Source organism: Primulina huaijiensis, chromosome 1, assembly GCF_012295235.1.
Source record: "Primulina huaijiensis isolate GDHJ02 chromosome 1, ASM1229523v2, whole genome shotgun sequence".
Classification (NCBI taxonomy): Eukaryota; Viridiplantae; Streptophyta; class Magnoliopsida; order Lamiales; family Gesneriaceae; genus Primulina; species Primulina huaijiensis.
This window is the reverse complement of record NC_133306.1, coordinates 3846813-3867420: the sequence shown is the minus strand read 5'-3', so window position 1 is coordinate 3867420 and position 20608 is coordinate 3846813. Positions and strand designations below refer to the sequence as shown.

The following is a 20608-nucleotide window of genomic DNA, read 5'->3' as shown; positions in this document are numbered from 1 at the left end:
ATAAATATCAATAAAACTTACCAACATTGGCACTCATTGAAGAAAATTTCTCAAACATATCCTTCAAACTCGAGATATCGTTCTGCATATTTTTCATTTGATTCTTGATATCGTTCTTGCAGATGAATATTTTCTAGACTCATCGTTAATTCTTAGCAAAAAACCAGAACAATGATGCAAGATGGAAGATGGTTTGAGTGTGCAGCAGCAGCAGATGAGGAAAACAAAATATTGGGTTGAGATGAGAAAGAGTGGGTCGCGAAGAAGGGAGGGATAAGTCTGTAAAAAAAAAATTTGTTTTGTGTTACAATACAAAATTAGGTCGAGACTCAACCCAAAATATCAAGTCTCGACCCACTACTAATTAAAAAAATTAGATTTTAAGTAGAGGATAAAAAAGTAAATTTTTTTCCGCTCCCTTTTATTGAATAAACATGTACATCGCTACCTGTTTTCTCATTTCCCCGGCCACACCCTCTCTCATGTAAGGAATCCCCGTAAATGAGAAAGCCCAATTTCTACTGTTTTGGCTTTTATTTTCTACCTTTGGCTTTCTTCCTATAAATTTTCGGGGAGAGGACCAAAATTTGTGTGTCGGTTAGTTGGGTGAATAAAGGTGCTGGCTTTTGATTTTGTGGAGAAAAGTTGATTCGCTTTTGTCGGAGATCATGGATATCTGTTGAGAATTTAGTGTAAATAAGCCATCATTTTCATGATTTTTCCAAGCTTCAGAGCCCAGAGCTTCTGTATGTACACCTTCTGCACACACGACCGCAACTTACAAAGGGTCAAATAAGAGATAATGTTTCGAATGTACTGTTTTGGAGTTTGTTGTAGAATCTTGAAAGTTTCCGTTGTGGGTTTTCTTGCTGAGAAAAAAAGTTGCGGCTTTTCGAGAAACAGAATACAAATTCGGTTTTGACCTTTGTGGAGAAAATCTTGTGATCAGATAGGAGAGGAATTTCGTTCCACGTTTTTCCCTATAATGAGGAGGAAAATTGATGCAGCTGAAAAGGACTCGAGGTCGTTTTTCCATTATTTCTACAAACGTCCAAGCCTAGTAATCTTTGTTTTGTAAGCAAGGTTTACCATTTTCTCTTTTCTCCAAAAACAAAGAATCAGAGCGAGCTCTCTCTCTGTCAATCCCTCTCTCCACGTCTCTGGTTTCTGTGTTTGAAGAAAATAATGTTGTTTTTTGACAAGGAGGTTTCGAAACAATCGAACCTTGACAGCTTCTTGAATTGCTCAGCACCCGTTGCCCCATCTCAATTCTTGTCCAAGGTTTGTTTCGTTTTTAAAGATTTTTTGGCATTTTTTTTGTATTTTCGTTCTATTTTTTTGTTGTTACAGACTGATTCATCTTTTTCTTCTTCCGGGTTTATTTTATTTATTCAGAGTGGGATGAGGAAGCTTAATAGGCTATGGTACCATTCTGAAAGGGAGAAACTTGAATACTTTACATTAGGTGATCTTTGGGATAGTTTTGATGAATGGAGTGCGTGTGGGCTTGGAGTACCAATTATTTCAGATGGTCGCCATAATTTAACCCAGTATTTTGTGCCTTATCTCTCTGCTGTTCAAATTTTCACCAGCAGTTCATCTTTAAACTACTCGAGGTAACAGCATTTCCCATTTCTTCTATAGATTGAACAAGTAATCTTTGTCGGTGTGATTTCTAGTTTGACAAATGGGCCATCTTTGATTCTTTGCTTATGTTATGTTTCGAAGATAGTTTATAATGATGCATTGAATTGATGATTTATATTAGGGATAGGGAGGATATGGACTCAATAAGTGAGACGAGGAATTCTTCTAGTGATTCATTCAGTGACGAGAGTGAGAGTGAGAAGCTGTCAAGATGGGATGGTTGTTCATCCGAGGATGGATTGTTCGACCAAGATAGCCTTTGGAATTCCGATGAACGATTGGGTAATCTTTACTTTCAGCACTTCGAGACATCTTCTCCTTATGAAAGAGTTCCTCTGGTGGACAAGGTGGTTTATCTCTGATTTGATGTTAAACGATTCTTCCATATGTGTGAACTAATTTTTCTACACTTGCACTCGAGAACATATTCTAGCTTTTGACAACCAACATTTCTCGTTGCACTGAAATTGTGTTTCCAGTGAGAATCGTGAACATTCATGTATTGTCTAGTCATTTGACTAGGAGATTCAACACATATTTTGAAAAATCTAAGTATTTACTTGTCAGGTTAATAGCTTCTCTCGAAGATACCCCGGATTAACGACTTATAGAAGCGTTGATCTTTCACCCGCTAGTTGGATGGCTGTCGCATGGTTAGTTTCTCTCTAGTCTTCTTCCCCTTTTGCATCACTATATTTGGTGCTGACAAGCAGAAATGGGATTGAATTGATTTGACGTATCTGTAAATTGCTATATGGATGCAGGTACCCGATTTATCACATTCCTAAGGGACGAACCATCAAAGACTTTCAAACATGCTTTCTCACGTACCACACCCTTTCTTCTTCTTTTCAAGGTTTGAACTCCATTGTAATACATTTTCCCGCTTTCTCTGTGCATTATTTCAACACTTACATTGTCTCGTCAATATATAATTGCACAGATATGGAGTCGGAAGATAATATTGAGAACTTTGATGGGAGCAGAAAATCAGGAGGAGAAAGCATCTCTCTCCGGCCATTTGGATTAGCCACCTACAAAATGCAAGCTGATGTGTGGATTTCAGACAAAAATGAGGGAGATGGAGAGAGGCTAGCGGTTCTTTTGAGCGTTGCAGATTCTTGGTTAAAGCAATTGCGGGTTCAACACCATGACTTCAACTACTTCATGGGGTTTCAGCATGGCTGACGGAATGAAAATCTATTGAGTATATCCCGTATGAACTTCCCTTTGGTTTGTCGGCCATCAAATGTTGGCGTGAAGAATGAGTTATTTAAGTGGTAGAGGTCGAAATTCACTCTCTTGTTGAAGTTTTTAGTCGCAAGAGATGAATCATGCATTGATGATTGATGGACCTTTTGATTTCGAGTTTTCAAGAGAAGGAGGTACTAGTACAGGTTACATATTTACAGTGTTTACAGGTTTGGAAAATTATCAAAAACTTCTCTGTTGTTTGTTCAAAAGAAAGTAGAAAGAAGCAAAATGGTACTCTTCGTCAATATTTTGGACTAGTTCCACATAATCCTAAAAAATCTCCCTCGTACTATTGAATTCACCCTGAGATTAGCTGGTTGAGTTATTGAGAAAATGTCATCAATATTCTTTTATTAGAGGGGGAAAAGAAAAGGGATAGAAATATAGTCATGGATTGATTTTGGAAGCATTGTCAAACGGCGTTCGGCCCATCATGTAGACTTTTGGTGCCCATTCTCAGTGTCCGTGATGGCAGCCGCTGCAGAATCACATTAAATTTTCATTCATATAAAGTCAAAGTTAAAGTCATGACATTGCCTATAAAGTATTAGTAGTTTTTTTGGGTGATAGATTCGTGAGACGGGTGAATTATATAAATAATCTTATGCCTCGCCTAATGTCAAGTTTTAAGTCAAAAACTTTTTGGGAGAAAACCAATACTATGAAAAAAGTCCCGAGACTCTTGGCATTTCAAATAAGACGTCTTTGAGTCGTCATATAGAGGTTAAAATTGAATTAAGTTGTATTCTTATTTGAAATATTTATTTAAAATAACATCCTTTCCTGGTGAAAATTTAGTAAAAGCAAAAATACTCAGTATTTTTAATAAAAGTTGTACAATTGGATCGTATATATTTTTTATTTTGAATTCGGATGATCAATTAATCATTATATATTAAAATATATCGAAGTTATACTTATGATGTAGCGTAGACTGACTCAGAAATACAATCGGCTAGGCTATATATTTTTATGCCCGACAGCAATTATATTCCCAAATCTGAACAAAATCTTTCAATAGTAGGAAAATTGAAAATGTGTGTCCACCGTAAGACAATGGATTTCCACGTTTGACTTTGACAAAAGTTGACTTTTTACTTCGAAATGAAATCCCATTATAGAATTGGTCCAGCTATTAATTTGATTTGGATCATAGAAGTGCAACCACTTACCATATTCCATAGCGAAATTATGATGGTATTAATCCAAACTTCACCAATGGTATATTTTATGCTGAATGAATTAATATTTCAATTGAAAATAAATTTGAAATTCATCAGGAAGTTATAAATTAGATGATTTGAATTCATTTTAATACTATGAGAAAATTGTATTTTCGGTTCAATATATTTTGGTTATCTATTTTGTCAAATTTCAGTTTTAATCCTGTAAATTTCAATTTTGGGCAATTTTTAGTCAATTTTAATATGAAAGATTCATGTGTCACTACTGCACATATCAACACAATATTGACACCATCTCATCTAATGTCACGCTGAAAAAAAAACTAAAATTGAAAAAAAATAAAAATAAATATACCGACTAAGAATGAAATTTGACCGCGTAAAGAACAAAAACTGCAAAAAATTAGTGTTTCGTTTATGAAGATTATTAAAAATAAAATTTCCGAAGGATGCTGCATGCTTCATCAGGAAGGGCTCAATGCTTTAACTTCTTGGGTGGTAAAATATTGTTTCTGTAAGAAAAATTACATATGAATATTTAATGATTCATTTCACAGAAGCCGAGGACTCAATCGCTAGCTATCACTCTTGATGCAAATCAATCGTAGTTAGTACTTAGTAAATGCTTCATATGTGATTTTGTTCAAATGGTAGAAATTCAATGCACAATTAACGGAATCTCTCTCTAATTAGTAGATGATCTTTCAGAGGCAGACCCGTGATTTTGTTCAAGCGGACAAACATTTAATTTATGTATTCAAAAAAGACTGCACATACAACATTAAATTATCGAACACAAACTCCTCTGAGCCTCGCTAAAGATGGTGTATTAAATTTTGCTTAACATCATGTGAGCACCATGTTGAGGCTGAAGAGTTATAATCGTATGAGGCGCATGCGTATAAGACGGCGAAAGCTCGAAGGAGAATCGTTGCAGAATCATGGCGAGTGCAACTTTTGCTTCTATCATGGAAAATGTTTGCCCGACACATATTCGAGGTCCCCAGCCAAATGGGAAAAATATACCTTCGCATTTCTGGGCTTTTAACACGCCTTCACTAAATCTACCGGGCTTGAACTCCATCGCGTCGTCCCCCCAAATTTCAAGACTGTGATGTAATATAATCATTGGAAGTGAAACTTGAGTCCCTTTTGGCAATGTTAGTGTTCCCAGTTTGGTTTCCTCAGTCACTTTACGAGTAAGAACAACTACTGGTGGATATAGCCTCAAAACCTCATGCAAAATCATAGTCACCTGTGCAAGGATTTCATATAGTCCTAGTTATTGTTATTACTTCTTTTGAAAATAAACTCTCACACTCTATGTTATATATTCTTGTGTCATAAAAAACTAACAGTTTTACTAAATCGGTTTTGAAAGATTGGACTACTTTTTCTAGAATAAAGCAAGCAGTGAACTTACGGTTTTCAGGTGATTTAACCTTTCAAAATCTGGCAATCGACTCCCAAACACTTGCAACACCTCATCTCGGGCTTTTTTCTGCCAGTCTGGATGTATACTCAGTAAAAACAATGTCCACACAAGCAATACTGAAGTGGTCTCCTGTCCAGCAAAGTAAAACAACTTGCACTCTTCCACCACTTCGTCTATGTTCATACCGTAACTTTTGTTACCTTTGAGTACCATTTCTTGGTGATTCGATTCCAACAATAGTCCTAATAAGTCGTCGTTACATGCTTCCCCGGCTTTCATTGCATTAACCCTTCTATTGATCAAACCTTTTATTGAGGATTGAACTTCTCTATCTATTTCCATCATTCTCCTGTTCCTTTTGGTTGGCATAAATCTGCACATAAACGTCATAACTCAAAAATGTTGCAAAAGAACAAAAAAAAAAAATTTCTTGTATAACGCGCGCACACACACACACACACATATTATGCTACCTCCATCCTGGAATATATATCGACTGTGAAGCCTTGATAATGAGCTCTGCCATCTCCTTCTGAAGTTCGAATACTCTTCTTCCTTCTTCATAGTTGCTGCCAAATGCAGTTCTCGATATTGCATCACTTGATAAATTTTGTAGATAAGGCCACACATCGAGCTCGCATGACTGTTCTGGAGGGACACGACTCTCCCATTTTTCCATAACTTCTTCACAACTTGAAATGAAAGCAGGTACCATCATCTGCACAAAACCAAAACAGAATAGGCCAGCTGTATTTTTTTGAAAGTAAAGCCCTGGTATTACATGATATACGTAGTTGAGAAATTAAACCATTTAGTCCGAATTCAGACTAGAAGGTTCACGTGTACTATATGCTGTCATAACTTGGTCAACAAAATTCAACCCACATAAAATGAATTTATTATTTATCGGAGTAGGACTCTAAACATGTGTAAGACTGTATGTCAAGCTCCTTTCACATTGAATCCGATTAACAACCACAAGTCATAAATCTAACTCAGATCACAATACGTTCGGCTCAACTCGATTTTCGATCGGTCGGAGCTATATATAAGGCAAGAAATATAACCTTTAATTTGTCGAGATGGAAAGCCGGGTTGATGATTTTTCTGTGTTTAGCCCATTTTTCTGTTTCATAGCTCACCACTCCCTGAGCAAGCAGTTTGGTGAGTGGATTCGGGCTTTGCGGCTTCTGGTAGATATGATACTTTGTCATCACCTCCTTTATGAGTTCAGGCTCAGTGATCATAACTATGGGGATTGGACCGACCCAAAAGAATGAACTTTTTCCTACAGTTTACCATATACATCCAGGACATGATCATTTATGTATTGTAACATTAAAATCAAATCACACAAAATTTGGTACCATATTTCTTGATGGTTTCGATGAAGAAGGCTATGATCCTGGGCTTGATGTCATCGTGGAGATTGATGGGCTTGGATTTGGCCTCTCGAATCATCTTCACCAATTCTTTCAAGTCTCCATAGATGAAGCGATAGGAGTTTCCTTTAAGACCTTGCTGCCTCAACAATTTCTCCAGCCGTTTAGGCCTAATCAGAGTTATATTCGCCACCCTCCATGCGTAGAATAGCACCACTACGGCACAGCAAACAGAAAAGATGAAGTAGATAGCCGCCATGGTTGATTGCGTCCACCGATTGGAGGGTGCTCTCCGTCGTTTTATAGTCTTGGCTGCTTTTGGTAGATAGGATATGGTAGGATTGATTAATTTATCATATTTTATTTTGTGTTTGGTACGATTTTTATTTATCCAGCTCAATTCTTCCTACAAGTTAATAGGTGATATTATGTGTGATTAAATAATACCTCCTTCCTCCGATTCCTCCGAAGGATTATTAATCCCTCCTCTATCCCTACTCTTTTTCCAATTTTACCCTTCTTCCTTCACCGTTATTGAACCACCTCGGTTGCCGGATCGCCACCGCCGACCTCGCCGAACCTTGCCGGACCGTCGCCGTCGCCGGAATTCGCTGCCGTCGCCCTCGCCGGAAATTTGCCGGACGCCACCGCACAGCCGCTGCCGGACCACCGCACAGCCGTCGCCGTCGGACCGCCGCCATCGGAGTGGAAGAAGAAAAATAAAAGAGGAAGGGCAATTTTTTATTTTCATCAAAAATTTCAAAATTATCCTATACTTAAAAATCTTACCAAACATACTATCATACATTATATTTCTACGACAATCATTTTTTTTTATCATTTACGTACTAATCATTAGTTTATTTTATCCTACAACCAAACGCAGCCTTATGGTCTTATTATTTTACGTGTGGGTTAATTTGATTTAACATGATATATTGATTCAAGTTAATAATGAAAATCAAATTTGACACGTTAACATATAGATTTTTTTAATTCTAATGTTATTCAATCAAACCAAATGTATAATTTTTTTTATATTATTATTATTATTATTATTATTTATCCAATGCTATTTTACATCCTAACCTATATATAAATTATTTATTATTTTCCAATAGAACTGCGCTATTTGCAAAAATATAAAAGTAAATATTTATATTAAGAATTATAAATATTATTTATATAATAATATGATATTATTATATTAATTTAATAATTAGATATATTTAAATAATAGCATAAAAGAATTAGATATATTTTGTTTCATTATAAATATGATATTATTATATTAATTTAATAATCAGATATTATATAAAATAAAAAAGAATATTCCGATAATATTCTTTTTTAGAGTAAGATTTGAAGTAGATGAGTTGGAGATGAATATTATATTTGGTGCATAAACTGCACTATTTTAGAGTAGAGTTGCTTTAAAATAGAGTTTTGGGTTGGAGATGGTCTAATCAGTACATAATTGTATCTTGAAGTAAACGGAGTGCATAAAATTAAATTTGACAACCTCGTAAAATTACAACAATAAGACATACTACCGGAACGTACCTTAATTGGCGACATGTCTCTCTGTCAGCAAATATAAGGCGAATTTGGTGAAACAAAAAAAGAAGAAAGAAAGACAAGAACTAAGAACAAAATAGGTTTATAAGATCGATAAAATTCCTCTATGATTTGCCGTCCATAATGTATAATCCAGAAAGATTTTTATATGCTACACTTGGGCTAATTTTCTTCTTGTTATGTGGTTAAATTTTAGTTAAAAAATCACATAATCCAATGATATTATTGAGATATGAGAAGAATAAACCCAATGAAATATAGACGAACTCTTCGATAACAGCAATTGAGGTTCAAGAACACGAGTTTGTCCGGAAAAAATAACAATTGTTGTGATATCATTGTTCGACCATTTACTGTGTGTTTAATTAATTGTAAAAACATTACACACCCACACATATGTAATTTATACTACTATATCATAGTTGTATGTGAGAAGTGGTAAACCGCACCGAAAATCCTATACCGTATACCGTATCAAAATTACGGTATAACAAAATTCTTATCGATACCGTACCGAAAATTTCGATATACCGATTTTCGGTATATATAATTAGCATATCGATTATACCAAAATTGTACGGTATACCGAGATTTCGGTACGGTATCGGTATATACCGTTTTATAATGAAAAATTCTTATACTTTAAATTTTTATAAATTTATTGTTTTAAAATATTATATATTTTAAAATTTTTGTATATTTTTTCGGTATTTCGGTATACACTGAAATTTTCAAATTGCATACCGGTACCGTATCGAAAAATTCGATATTATTACTGTACCGTACCTAAATCTTTGGTATACCGAAAATTTGACATCTTTTCGGTACGGTAATCTCGATATAATGTACAATCCGGTATTTTTTCCCACCCCTATATGAGATATCTTTTATATATGTTGTGAAAGGGAAAATAATTTTTTTTAAACACTAATTTGTCATATTTTAATTTTTACTTCATTAATTTTTCAAAGTTTGGTTTTGGTACACTAATTTTTACTTTTTAGCTATTTTGGTCAAATTGTTGACGTGTTATTGGAAACCACTTACAAGTCACCAATTTTCTGATACCTCATCAATATTTTTCGGTATCATATCAATACTTCGACGAAATAAGAGTGGAAACAAAAAAAAATGTTTGTGCAAAAAACAAACATTGAAAATTTAGTGGACAAACCCATAGTTGGAAAATATTTCCCCATTTTGAAATAATAATAATGATAAAAAATTAAAGTTTCAATTAGGAAAACATGCAATTTTGGTCATCTACGTTTTTTTTTGCGCTTTTGTCATCTATGTTGTCCAATTTCAATCTTAATAACGTACTTTTCAATTTTTTTTTATAATTTTAAATATTTTATCAGAAATGATGATCATGTGACACCGAGATTACCGTACTGAGATATACCGAGCATTCGGTAAATTCGGTATTTTTTTGGTACGGTAATCTCTGTATACCAAAAATTAAGTAAATTTGAAATTTTTTCGGTACGGTACGGTAACAATACCGAATTTTTCGGTATGATAACGGTATGCAATTTGAAAATTTCAGTATATATCGGAATACCGAAATACCGAAAAAATATACAAAAATTTAAAAAAATTTGGTATAATCGGTATGCTAGTTATATGTATCGAAATTTTCGATATACTGAAATTTTCGCAACGGTATCGACATGAATTTTATTATACCGTGATTTTCGATACAATATATAATATAAGATTTTCGGTACGATACGACATGATATACCATCCTTAGTTAGAGTCACGTAGTCAGGATGTCAAACATGAACGTGAATGGTCGAAAAATGAATAAAAATTTCGAAATAGTAAATGTCAGCATCACCTTATATGGTTAAGATAAAATTTGTGAGGCCCATAATCGATAATTTGTCTTCGGGAGAACCGGAGAACTATGGCTCAGTGGTTGGTTTATTATATGTATGCTCGATTATTGATTTAGAGAGAGTTTGGGGAAATATATTATATGTATATTATAGATTTTTACTTTAAAAAGTTTAATGAGTAATATTGTTTTTGAATAAATAAGAAAATTAGGAAAAATTAATAGAAATAATTGTAGTGAATGTATAATCCAATAATTTATCCCGAGTTTTCACCATTTTTTCTATCATTATGACAACCATTTTTTCCCTCGATTTTAAAATAAAGGACACTGCTCATACGTCGCATGTGTAATATAAATATATGAATCTTATGTATTATTATATAATATATATTTATTCTGATTTATTAATGTAATACATAAATATTTTATAATTATTATTGCTACACGTGCATTTAATTAATAATTGAAGTTGGTGGTTTCCTCTCTGAAACGTGAAGGGATAAGAGGATAAAATTTGAAAAATTTGTCCACTGACACATCAAAAAATTTCCATCAGGCACTCACTCTTTTTATTATATATAGTATATAATAGTATCGATGTAGAAGGTGTGCACGAGAATCAAAATGGAATTTTTTTTTATATATTTTTATCTTGTAATTTACATATTTTTTTTCTTTTAGTACTTTACAATAAATTTATATTTGTATTCTTCTAACTTGCATATATTTTTTTATTATGTTAAGAATAAATTTGGATTTTTAGTCTTATAACTTGCATTTTTATTTTATTTTTGATCATATTAACAGTCAATTTTAAATTGTAGTCCAATATTTTACATGTTTTTTTTTTCATTTTTAGTATTTTTTTAACTAAAGTCTATCGTATCTTTTTCCAAATAATATTTTTTTAAAATCATAATATACATGCAAGTTTCTTTCAAAAAATTCCATGTCATCATTCACTTTCGAAAAAAGAACAAAAATGAAAAAAAAAATACAAATTACATGATTAAAAAACAAATACAATGTTAACAAGACAAAAAAATAAAAAAATACAAGTTAAATAAGTAAAAATGCAATTTCGTCGTTAATAATACTAAAAATGAAAAAACATACAAGTTACATAATTAAAAATACAAAACCGTCATTAACAGAACCAAAAATGGAAAAAGTGTAGATTAATGGACCAAAACTAATTACCCCAAAAAACATACATGCCAAAATTATAATTTGTCCAATTAAAAAAAAAAGAAGAAGAAGAAGAAACGAATCCCTGTGTATATTTACGTTCATTAATTGCACCACGTATCATTTTCCAAGTAGAAGATTTTTGCTAATATATATATACATTATAGGGACAGACTTATGATTCTGTTTAAATGGTCAAAAAATTCATGTGTATTTTTCAAAGCTTGCACATACAATCTTGATCGATCGGGTCTGCCTCGCTAACCATCATACACTAAATTTTGCTTAAAATCAAGTGAGCACCATGTTGAGGTTGAAGTGTTATAACCTTATGAGGAGCATGCGTATAAGATGGTGAAAGCTCGAAGGAGAATCGTTGCAGAATCATGGAGAGTGCCACTTTTGCTTCTATCATCGCAAATGTTTGTCCCACACATATTCGAGGTCCCCAGCTAAATGGGAAAAATATACCTTGGCATTTCTGAGCTTTCGATACGCCTTCAATAAATCTATCCGGCTTGAACTCCATTGCGTCGTCCCCCCAAATTTCAAGACTTTGATGTAATATAACCGTTGGAAGGGAGACATGGGTCCCTTTTGGCAATGTTATTGTTCCAAGTTTGGTATCCTCGATTGCTCTACGAGTAAGAACGGGTAACGGTGGATATAGCCTCAAAACCTCGTGAAAAATCATAGTCACCTGTGCAAGGTTTTCATATAGTCCTTTTCTTATCATTTCTTGTTTTGAAATCAAATTTGAAAGATTGACACTATTGATTAATAAATATTCAAACTATCTACTTACGATTTTCAGATGATTTAACCCATCAAAATCTGGTAGTCGACTCCCAAACACTTGCAAAACCTCATGTCGGGCTTTTTTCTGCCAGTCCGGATGTATACTCAACAAAAACAATGTCCACGCAAGCAACGCAGAAGTGGTCTCCTGTCCAGCAAAGTAAAACAGCTTGCACTCTTCCACGACTTCGTCTATGTTCATACCGTAACTCTTGTTTCCTTTGAGTATCATTTCTTGGTAATTCGATTCCAACAATAGTCCTAATAGATCGTCGTTATTTGCTTCCCCAGATTTCATGGCATTAACCCTTCTATTGATCAAACCCTTTATCGAGGATCGAATTTCGCTATCTATTTCCTTCATTGTCTTGTTCCTTTGGGTTGGCACAAATCTGCACATTAGAAAGTCACAACTCAAAAACGCTGCAAATTAAAGATCCAAAAATCCTTTCACTGTATGATGTATTACATATTACCTCCATCCTGGTATGTATATTGACTGTGAAGCCTTGATAACGAGCTGTGCCAGCTCCCTCTGAAGTTCGAATATTTTTCTTCCTTCTTCATAGTTGCTGCCAAATGCAGTTCTCGAGATTGCATCACTAGATAAATTTTGTAGATGAGGCCACACATCGAGCTCATATGGCTGCTCTAAGGAGACATGGCTCTCCCATATTTCCATAACTTCTTCACAACTTGAAATGAAAGCAGGTATCATGATCTGCACAAAACCAAACCCGAATTTTTATACTACTTTTTCAAAGCTGTGCTTTTAGCAGCTTTATTATGTGATGAATGTTTATGGTGAAACATGTGTATTAGCGGTACTTAAGCACCTTTACCCTCTCCTACATCGAAATTTGAAATAAATTTAAGCAACTTAATTATAAGCTTTAACTGTAATTAATATCAAGAGAAAATTTCTTCTTGGACTGCCCAAGCAAACAATTGAGAAGGATTTTCCACACTGCATTGTCTGTAGGTCACCTTGTGCACCTTGGGATGGACCCTCCTCCAAGTGGACCGTGGGACTCATGCTCGAGATCACCCGTAGATCATATTTAAATATTCTTGGTGGGATCTTAGGAAAAACACAGTGCAAAGGGTATTAGGACATGTCTATTTGTAATTTTAGTTTTTGTGTTGTTAACATTGGTTTTTAGTCTCACATATATATATTTTACTTTTCGACAATTTTATTATCTTTTATTGATAGTGTTGATGTGACGCTGCGAATAAAAAAGTCACGTCGGCCATATTATCAAAATGACAGAGAAAAATATTTGAGATCAAAATCCAAATTTACCAATAATGAAAACAATACATGACAATATAATTAATTTCAAGATCAATAAATTTGGAATGATTAATTTGAAGTTGTGAAATAAAAATCTATATTTTAATTATTTGGACAAACCCTTCTCACTACTTAATTTGGATAATTTTGAATTACCCCATTTCAATATATGATAAGCTAAGGAGACTGCATGCATGCATGCATGCATGTTTGACAAAAGAGGACGCTTTAACTATGAGAATGAAATCATCGAATACACGTACGTGTCGTATATATTACTCATTGTTATTATTTTATTACTCTTTTATCTCGAGCAATAACACAGCATCACGATATAAGTAGAGAAATTAAACCATTTAGTCCGAATTCAAGGTCCATTCATATTGAATTCGATTAAAAATGACAGATGAATTCAACTCTGCATGGAATTATGTTAGGCTCAACTCGATTTTCGATCGGTCGGAGTTATATATAAGGCAAGAAATATAACCTTTAATTTGTCGAGATGGAAAGCCGGGTTGATGATTTTTCTGTGTTTGGCCCATTTATCAGTTTCATAGCTCAACAAGCCCCGAGCAAGCAGTTTGGTGAGTGGATTCGGGCTTTGTTGCTTCTGGAAGATATGATACTTGGTCATCACCTCCTTTGCGAGCTCAGGCTCAGTGACGATAACTGTGGGGATCGGACCAGCCCAAAAGAACGAACTTTTTCCTACAGTTTACCATATATATTCAGGACCTGATTTATGTAAGAAAAATGATTTGTTTTTCCTATTAACTTGTAGTTTTAGTCTATTTAGTTTTCAAAGTTCGGTTTTGAAATACAAACTTTTAATTTTCGGCTATTTTGATTTAATTTTTTATATGGTATCCGACAACTTAATATTTTTCAATGTCACGTAAGTATTTTCAATATCACGTCAGTATTTTCATGTGTCATTTCATTATTTTCCGATGCCACATTAGTAGTTGGATCAAATTAACCGAAAGTTAAAAATTACCTTTGATAGACCAAAACACAAAATTGAACGAACCAAAAATCCATATCTATGAAACAATAAAATCAAATCACACAAAATTTGGTACCATATTTCTTGATGGTTTCGATGTAGAAGGCTATGACTCTGGGTTTGATGTCATCATGGAGATTGATAGGCTTGGATTTGGCTTCTTGAATGACCTTCACCATTGCTTTCAAGTCTCCATAGATGAAGCGATAGGAGTTTCCTTTGAGGCCTTGCTCCCTCAACAATTTCTCTTGCCGTTTAGGTCTGATCCAAGTTATATTCACCACTCTCCATACATAGAATAACAGCAATACTAAGGCGCAACAGACAGAAAGGATCAAGTACAGAACCGCCATTTAATCAGTGTAGTGACTTAATCATCAATGGAAGGGTTCTCTTCCTCGTTTTATAGCATTCTTTAATATTCAAGTACACACAATATATTGATTTGATATTATAATAATAATTACATTGAATGACTAAATAAGATATTATATTGATTTGACTAAATCAGATTATAAAAATGTATTGATATTTTCATTTTAGTAATACACATATCATCAGTACAATTTGTAATCTGATTTAGTAAAATAATAAATTCCCGTCAAAATGATATTAATTTAAAAAAAAAAAGATATATTATGAATATTGCAATAAGTGTATTGTAATAAATGATTGAAAAAAATTTAATTTTATGCAATTTTTATTGATATTTTTTTAATAAAGATTTCTCTATTTCCTTAAAAAAATTCAAATGTGAATTGAAGACGTGTGAAAACATAAAATTCGATTATTATTTGTATTGATTATATCAATTTGTTGAAATTTGAATTCAATCCATTTTTTATATCAATTCAAATGTAATTATAAATTATAAGTTTTTTTTGTTTTTTTAATTCAAATTGAAACAAAATTCCATCGAAAACATAAACTATTTTTAAAATTTTACATTTATTATATCAATTCATTTAATTTGAGATATAACCTTGTATTATTATGATATATTTAGTTGTTATTATAAACTCTATAGATAATTCAGTCTGATTTCTGCATCACGTTCAGACAATCAATTTTAAATCATAATAAAAATGAAAACATGAGTACAATATATGTTCAGTATCCCTTTGAGGTAAATCATTCAAAATACATTTGACGTTTTAACTCTGATTAGTTCGTTGATTCCTGCATAAGAAATAAATATTGTAATTAAATGTGAATTCTTTTCAATTCTTTTTTTAAAATTCAAATTAAAAATTAACGTTCATTGAAAATATGAACTATATTGAAGTATTCACATTGATTATATCATTCTATTAAATTCCAATTATGGTTTTAAATTGTTTGTTACTCTTATATATTTTATATTTACTGCTCTCTATCATACTAAATAAAATATAAAAGTTTTTATATATTATTACGTTTTTCAACGTTTTGAAAGAGTGTCCACAAAATGTTGTTGTTATTATTATGTATTTTAACAAATGACACAAAGAAACCAACAAGAATTGAGAACAAATATTGGTAATATTGCACGTGTTCAATATATCCATTTACAATCTTGTTTGATATATATATCTATAATGCACTGGGACGCAGCACATATTATAATCGTAATCATAATCAAATCAGATTAACACAAGATATTGATTTAATTTTATTACAAAAATCAGAATAACGCATATATAATTTTGATTTGATTTAATAATAATATGTAAATTTGGATATTTCAATTTATAGATATAAATTAATTGTATTTGATCACGAGTTTAATCAAAAAATGGACAAACATTAATTTATGTATTAAAAGCGATTGAACATACAACATTAAATTAAAGTAGTATCGATGAACACAAACAACCCTCCGATCCGAGCCTCGCTAAAGATGATCATGCAACTAAATTTTGCTTAATATCAAGTGAGCACCATGCTGAGGTTGAAGAATTAGAACAGTATGAGGCGCATGCGTATAAGACGGTGAAAGCTCGAAGGAGAAGCGTTGCAGAATCATGGAGAGTGCCACTTTTGCTTCTATCATCGCAAATGTTTGTCCGACGCATATTCGAGGTCCCCAGCCAAATGGGAAAAATAAACCTCGGCCTTTCTGGGCTTTTGACACGCCTTCACTAAACCTATCGGGCTTGAACTCCATCGCGTCGTCCCCCCAGATTTCACGACTGTGATGTAATATAACCGTTGGAAGTGAAACTTGAGTCCCTTTTGGCAATGTTAGTGTTCCCAGTTTGGTTTCCTCAGTCACTTTACGATTAAGAACGACTACTGGTGGATACAGCCTCAAAACCTCGTGCAAAATCATAGTCACCTGTGCAAGGATTTCATATATATAGTCAATTTTTTTTTTATCATTTCTTTTTTTGAATTCAAACACACAGACTCGTCAAAAGCTAATAATTAATAGTTTTAGTTACCGATCAAACTTGAAAGATTGGACAATTGATTAATAAATCAAGCAATTTACTTACGGTTTTTAGGTGATTTAACCCATCAAAATCTGGTACTCGTCTCCCAAAAACTTGCAAAACCTCATCGCGGGCTTTTTTCTGCCAATCTGGATGTATACTCAACAAAAACAATGTCCACACAAGCAACACAGAAGTGGTCTCTTGTCCAGCAAAGTAAAACAGCTTGCACTCTTCCACGACTTCGTCTATGTTCATACCACAACTCTTGTTCCCTTGAAGTACAATTTCTTGGTGATTCGATTCCAACAATAGTCCTAATAAATCGTCGCTATGTACTTCCCCGGATTTCATGGCATGAACCCTTCTATTGATCAAAGCCTTTATTGAGGATTGAACTTCTCTATCTATTTCCTTCATTCTTTTGTTCCTTTTGGTTGGCACGAATCTGCACATTAACAAGTCATAACTAAAAAATGCTGCTAAAGAACCAAAAATCGTATCACCGTACAATAGCTCTCATTACCTCCATCCTGGTATGTATATTGACTGTGAAGCCTCGACAACAAGCTTTGCTAGCTCCCTCTGAAGTTCGAATACTCTTCTTCCTTCTTCATAGTTGCTGCCAAATGCAGTTTTCGATATTGCATCACTTGATAAATTTTGTAGATGAGGCCACACATCGAGCTCACATGGCTGCTCTGGGGAGACACGGCTCTCCCATATTTCCATAACTTCTTCACAACTTGAAATGAAAGCAGGTATCATGATCTGCACAAACCATATTAGAATTTTTATTGTACATTTTCAAGTGGATCACAATTTACATAACCAAAAACGCAAATTCATGGATTGGTCGGAGCTATATATAATGGCAAGAAATATGACCTTTAATTTGTCGAGGTGGAAAGCGGGGTTGATGATTTTTCTGTGTTTAGCCCATTTATCTGTTTCATAGTTCACCACTCCCCGAGTAAGCAGTTTGGTGAGTGGATTCGGCCTTTTCTGCTTCTGGTAGATATGATACTTGGTCATCACCTCCTTTATGAGCTCAGGCTCTGTGACGATTACTGTGGGGACTTGACCATCCCAAAAGAATGAACCTTTTCCTACAGTTTACCATTTATATTCAGGACATGATTATTTATGTATCGAAACATTAAAAAATCAAATCACACAAAATTTAGTACCGTATTTCTTGATGGTTTCGATGTAGAAGGCTATGACTCTGGGCTTGATGTCATCACGGGGATTGATGGGATTGGATTTGGCTTCTTGAATCACCTTCCCCAATTCTTTCAAGTCTCCATAGACGAAGCGATAGGAGTTTCCTTTGAGGCCTTGCTGCCTCAACAATTTCTCCAGCCGTTTAGGCCTAATCAAAGCTGCCTTCACCATTCTCCATGCATAGAATAGAAGCAGCAGTAAGGCACAACAAACAGAAATGTTCAAGTGCAGAATCTCCATCTAGTCTTGTAGTGTTCATCGATTGAACGGTGCTCTTTCTCGTTTTATAGCATAATTTAACACGCGGTGTGAATGTGTTCGATTTACACATGGGTAAATTTGGTGAATCAGATTACACATTATATATTGATTGTGTGAATGTGTGCTGCATATTCTAGAAGGTCTTGCTTTTTTTGGTAGCTGTATTTGAAATGGGCTCGAATTCTATTTGTAATTGGGCCGCTTCCTCTATATTAATCAACTCCTTAAATTGCTGGACCATTTGCCTTAAGTCCTTTTCAATGGAAATATCAATCATGAATTTTAATTATAAAAATCAGTTCAACCAAATCTTTTGATTAATTTAATAATAATGTTTAAATTTGAATGATTCATCTAATCGATTGTAAATCAGTTTAACGCAGTATGTTGACTGATTTTAATCAATAATGAACTTTGATTATTTTCTTTTAATATGGTTGTATGAGTTTAATTAGTAATAATTAGACTTGATGTTTCCATTTAACTTGGTTATTAATTAATTTGTTTTATCATCATTTACCACTATGTTTTCTTGAAAATTTTATATTTCCATTCTGTTGAAAATAAATGATTGAGTGTTGAAAACAAAAGTTGTAAATATTGAAAATTAGTGTGTGATGATGTATGTAATGATGTATTTATTTTTGGATTATTTTCAAAGAAATTCTATAAATAGACATCTAAATTTGTGAAGAAAAACACAATTAAGTGGAAAATTTTTTATAAAAGTGTGTAGTTTGATATATTTTGTGAGTTTGAAATTTTTACTTTTAACATGTTATCAGCACGATACTCGAAGGTTCGGTTCTCTATATTTTTCTAAGCTCTAAAACACTAGAAAAAGGTAACAATATTCAAAAGTAAGAATATTTATTTTACTGTNTGTTAGTTTTTACCCTATAAATATAATTTTACAAACATATTCAATCACTCCAAACTTACTCTTCCTCCTTAAAAATTTTCTTAATCAAAATTTTAGAAGAAGAAAAAGATGTTTTTCAAGGTTATTTTGTATAATTATTTTTGTTATTCTACTCACTAGTCTTATATTTATCGGAGAATATTCGTCTCACGTTTTTTTTAAAGAATGTTTGTATCTATAATTTATCCGTTATTTTTTATTGCCATATTAATAGATTTAGAACTTAACTAATAAAATGGATTGTTATTTTTCTAGTACCACCATGTCAAATTTGACAAAGCTCGAATTTGTTGAGCTCGACATTACGAGAAAAAATTATATGGCATGGACTTTCGATGTAGAAATGCATCTTGAGTTATTGGTTCTAAGTGAGACCATTAAAGAAAATGATATCTCATCATCACAAGAAAAAAGAAAAGCTATAATATTTTTGCGTCGACATCTTGATGAAGGATTAAAATGTGAATATCTCATCGAAAAGGATCTCATGACTTTTTGAAAAGTATTAAAAGAAAGATTTGAAAATATAAGGAAAGTTATATTTCCGACCGTCCGTGATGAATGGAATACGTTAAGATTCCAAGATTTTAAGAAAGTCAGGGATTACAATTCATCGATGTATCCAATAATATCACAATTACATTTTTGTGGACATGAGGTTAAGAAATCGGAAAGGCTTGAAAAAATATTTTCCACTTTTCACGCATCAGATATAACTCTACAACAAAAATTTAGAGTACGTTGATTTGCTAGATATTCTGTGCTTATCGCATGTCTTCTTGTGGCGAAAAAGAACAACAAGCTGTTAATGAGAAATCATCAGTCCCAATCCAATAGATCAACAGCATTTGCAAAAGTAAATTTTGTAAGTAAAAATGAATTTAAACATCAAAACCAAAATCAAAGTCAAAGACAAGATTTTGGTCGAGGTCGAAATCGAGGTCTTGGTCGTGGACGTGGTCGTGGTCGCGGTCGTGGTTTTGAAAATAATCGAAATAGTTACTTCTATAACTCATCTAAAAAAAAGTCACTAATCACCCACAGAAAAAACATCATGAGAACATGAGTGTTAATAAAAATCACTCAAAACGATTTGAAATTTCTTGTTTTAGATGAAACAAGAAATATCACACAAAATTTGGTACATTATTTCTAGATGGTTTCGA

The 20608-nt window shown here is 33.2% G+C and overlaps 4 protein-coding genes across 4 annotated transcripts; 1 reads left to right on the top strand and 3 right to left on the bottom strand.

Moving 5' to 3' along the window:
- The first annotated feature begins 507 nt into the window (after positions 1 to 507).
- LOC140978217 (uncharacterized) lies at positions 508 to 3242 on the top strand. The gene is made up of 6 exons (XM_073443084.1): positions 508 to 1281; positions 1396 to 1616; positions 1769 to 1994; positions 2215 to 2300; positions 2412 to 2503; positions 2591 to 3242. The coding sequence occupies exons 1-6, from the start codon at positions 1186 to 1188 to the stop codon at positions 2833 to 2835; spliced, it is 966 nt and encodes a 321-aa protein (XP_073299185.1). The 5' UTR covers positions 508 to 1185; the 3' UTR covers positions 2836 to 3242.
- Positions 3243 to 4752: 1510 nt separating this feature from the next.
- Positions 4753 to 7206, bottom strand: LOC140978209 (cytochrome P450 CYP72A219-like). Its single transcript, XM_073443071.1, has 5 exons — positions 6888 to 7206; positions 6588 to 6808; positions 5994 to 6238; positions 5509 to 5893; positions 4753 to 5340 (listed from the first exon to the last, which is right to left on the bottom strand). The coding sequence occupies exons 1-5, from the start codon at positions 7159 to 7161 to the stop codon at positions 4915 to 4917; spliced, it is 1551 nt and encodes a 516-aa protein (XP_073299172.1). The 5' UTR covers positions 7162 to 7206; the 3' UTR covers positions 4753 to 4914.
- Positions 7207 to 11695: 4489 nt separating this feature from the next.
- Positions 11696 to 14971, bottom strand: LOC140983518 (cytochrome P450 CYP72A219-like). Its single transcript, XM_073450638.1, has 5 exons — positions 14695 to 14971; positions 14100 to 14320; positions 12789 to 13033; positions 12320 to 12704; positions 11696 to 12214 (listed from the first exon to the last, which is right to left on the bottom strand). The coding sequence occupies exons 1-5, from the start codon at positions 14969 to 14971 to the stop codon at positions 11789 to 11791; spliced, it is 1554 nt and encodes a 517-aa protein (XP_073306739.1). The 3' UTR covers positions 11696 to 11788.
- A 1482-nt stretch (positions 14972 to 16453) lies between these two features.
- On the bottom strand, positions 16454 to 18499 carry LOC140983439 (cytochrome P450 CYP72A219-like). The gene is made up of 5 exons (XM_073450526.1): positions 18223 to 18499; positions 17921 to 18141; positions 17559 to 17803; positions 17096 to 17480; positions 16454 to 16935 (listed from the first exon to the last, which is right to left on the bottom strand). The coding sequence occupies exons 1-5, from the start codon at positions 18497 to 18499 to the stop codon at positions 16510 to 16512; spliced, it is 1554 nt and encodes a 517-aa protein (XP_073306627.1). The 3' UTR covers positions 16454 to 16509.
- Positions 18500 to 20608: the final 2109 nt, after the last annotated feature.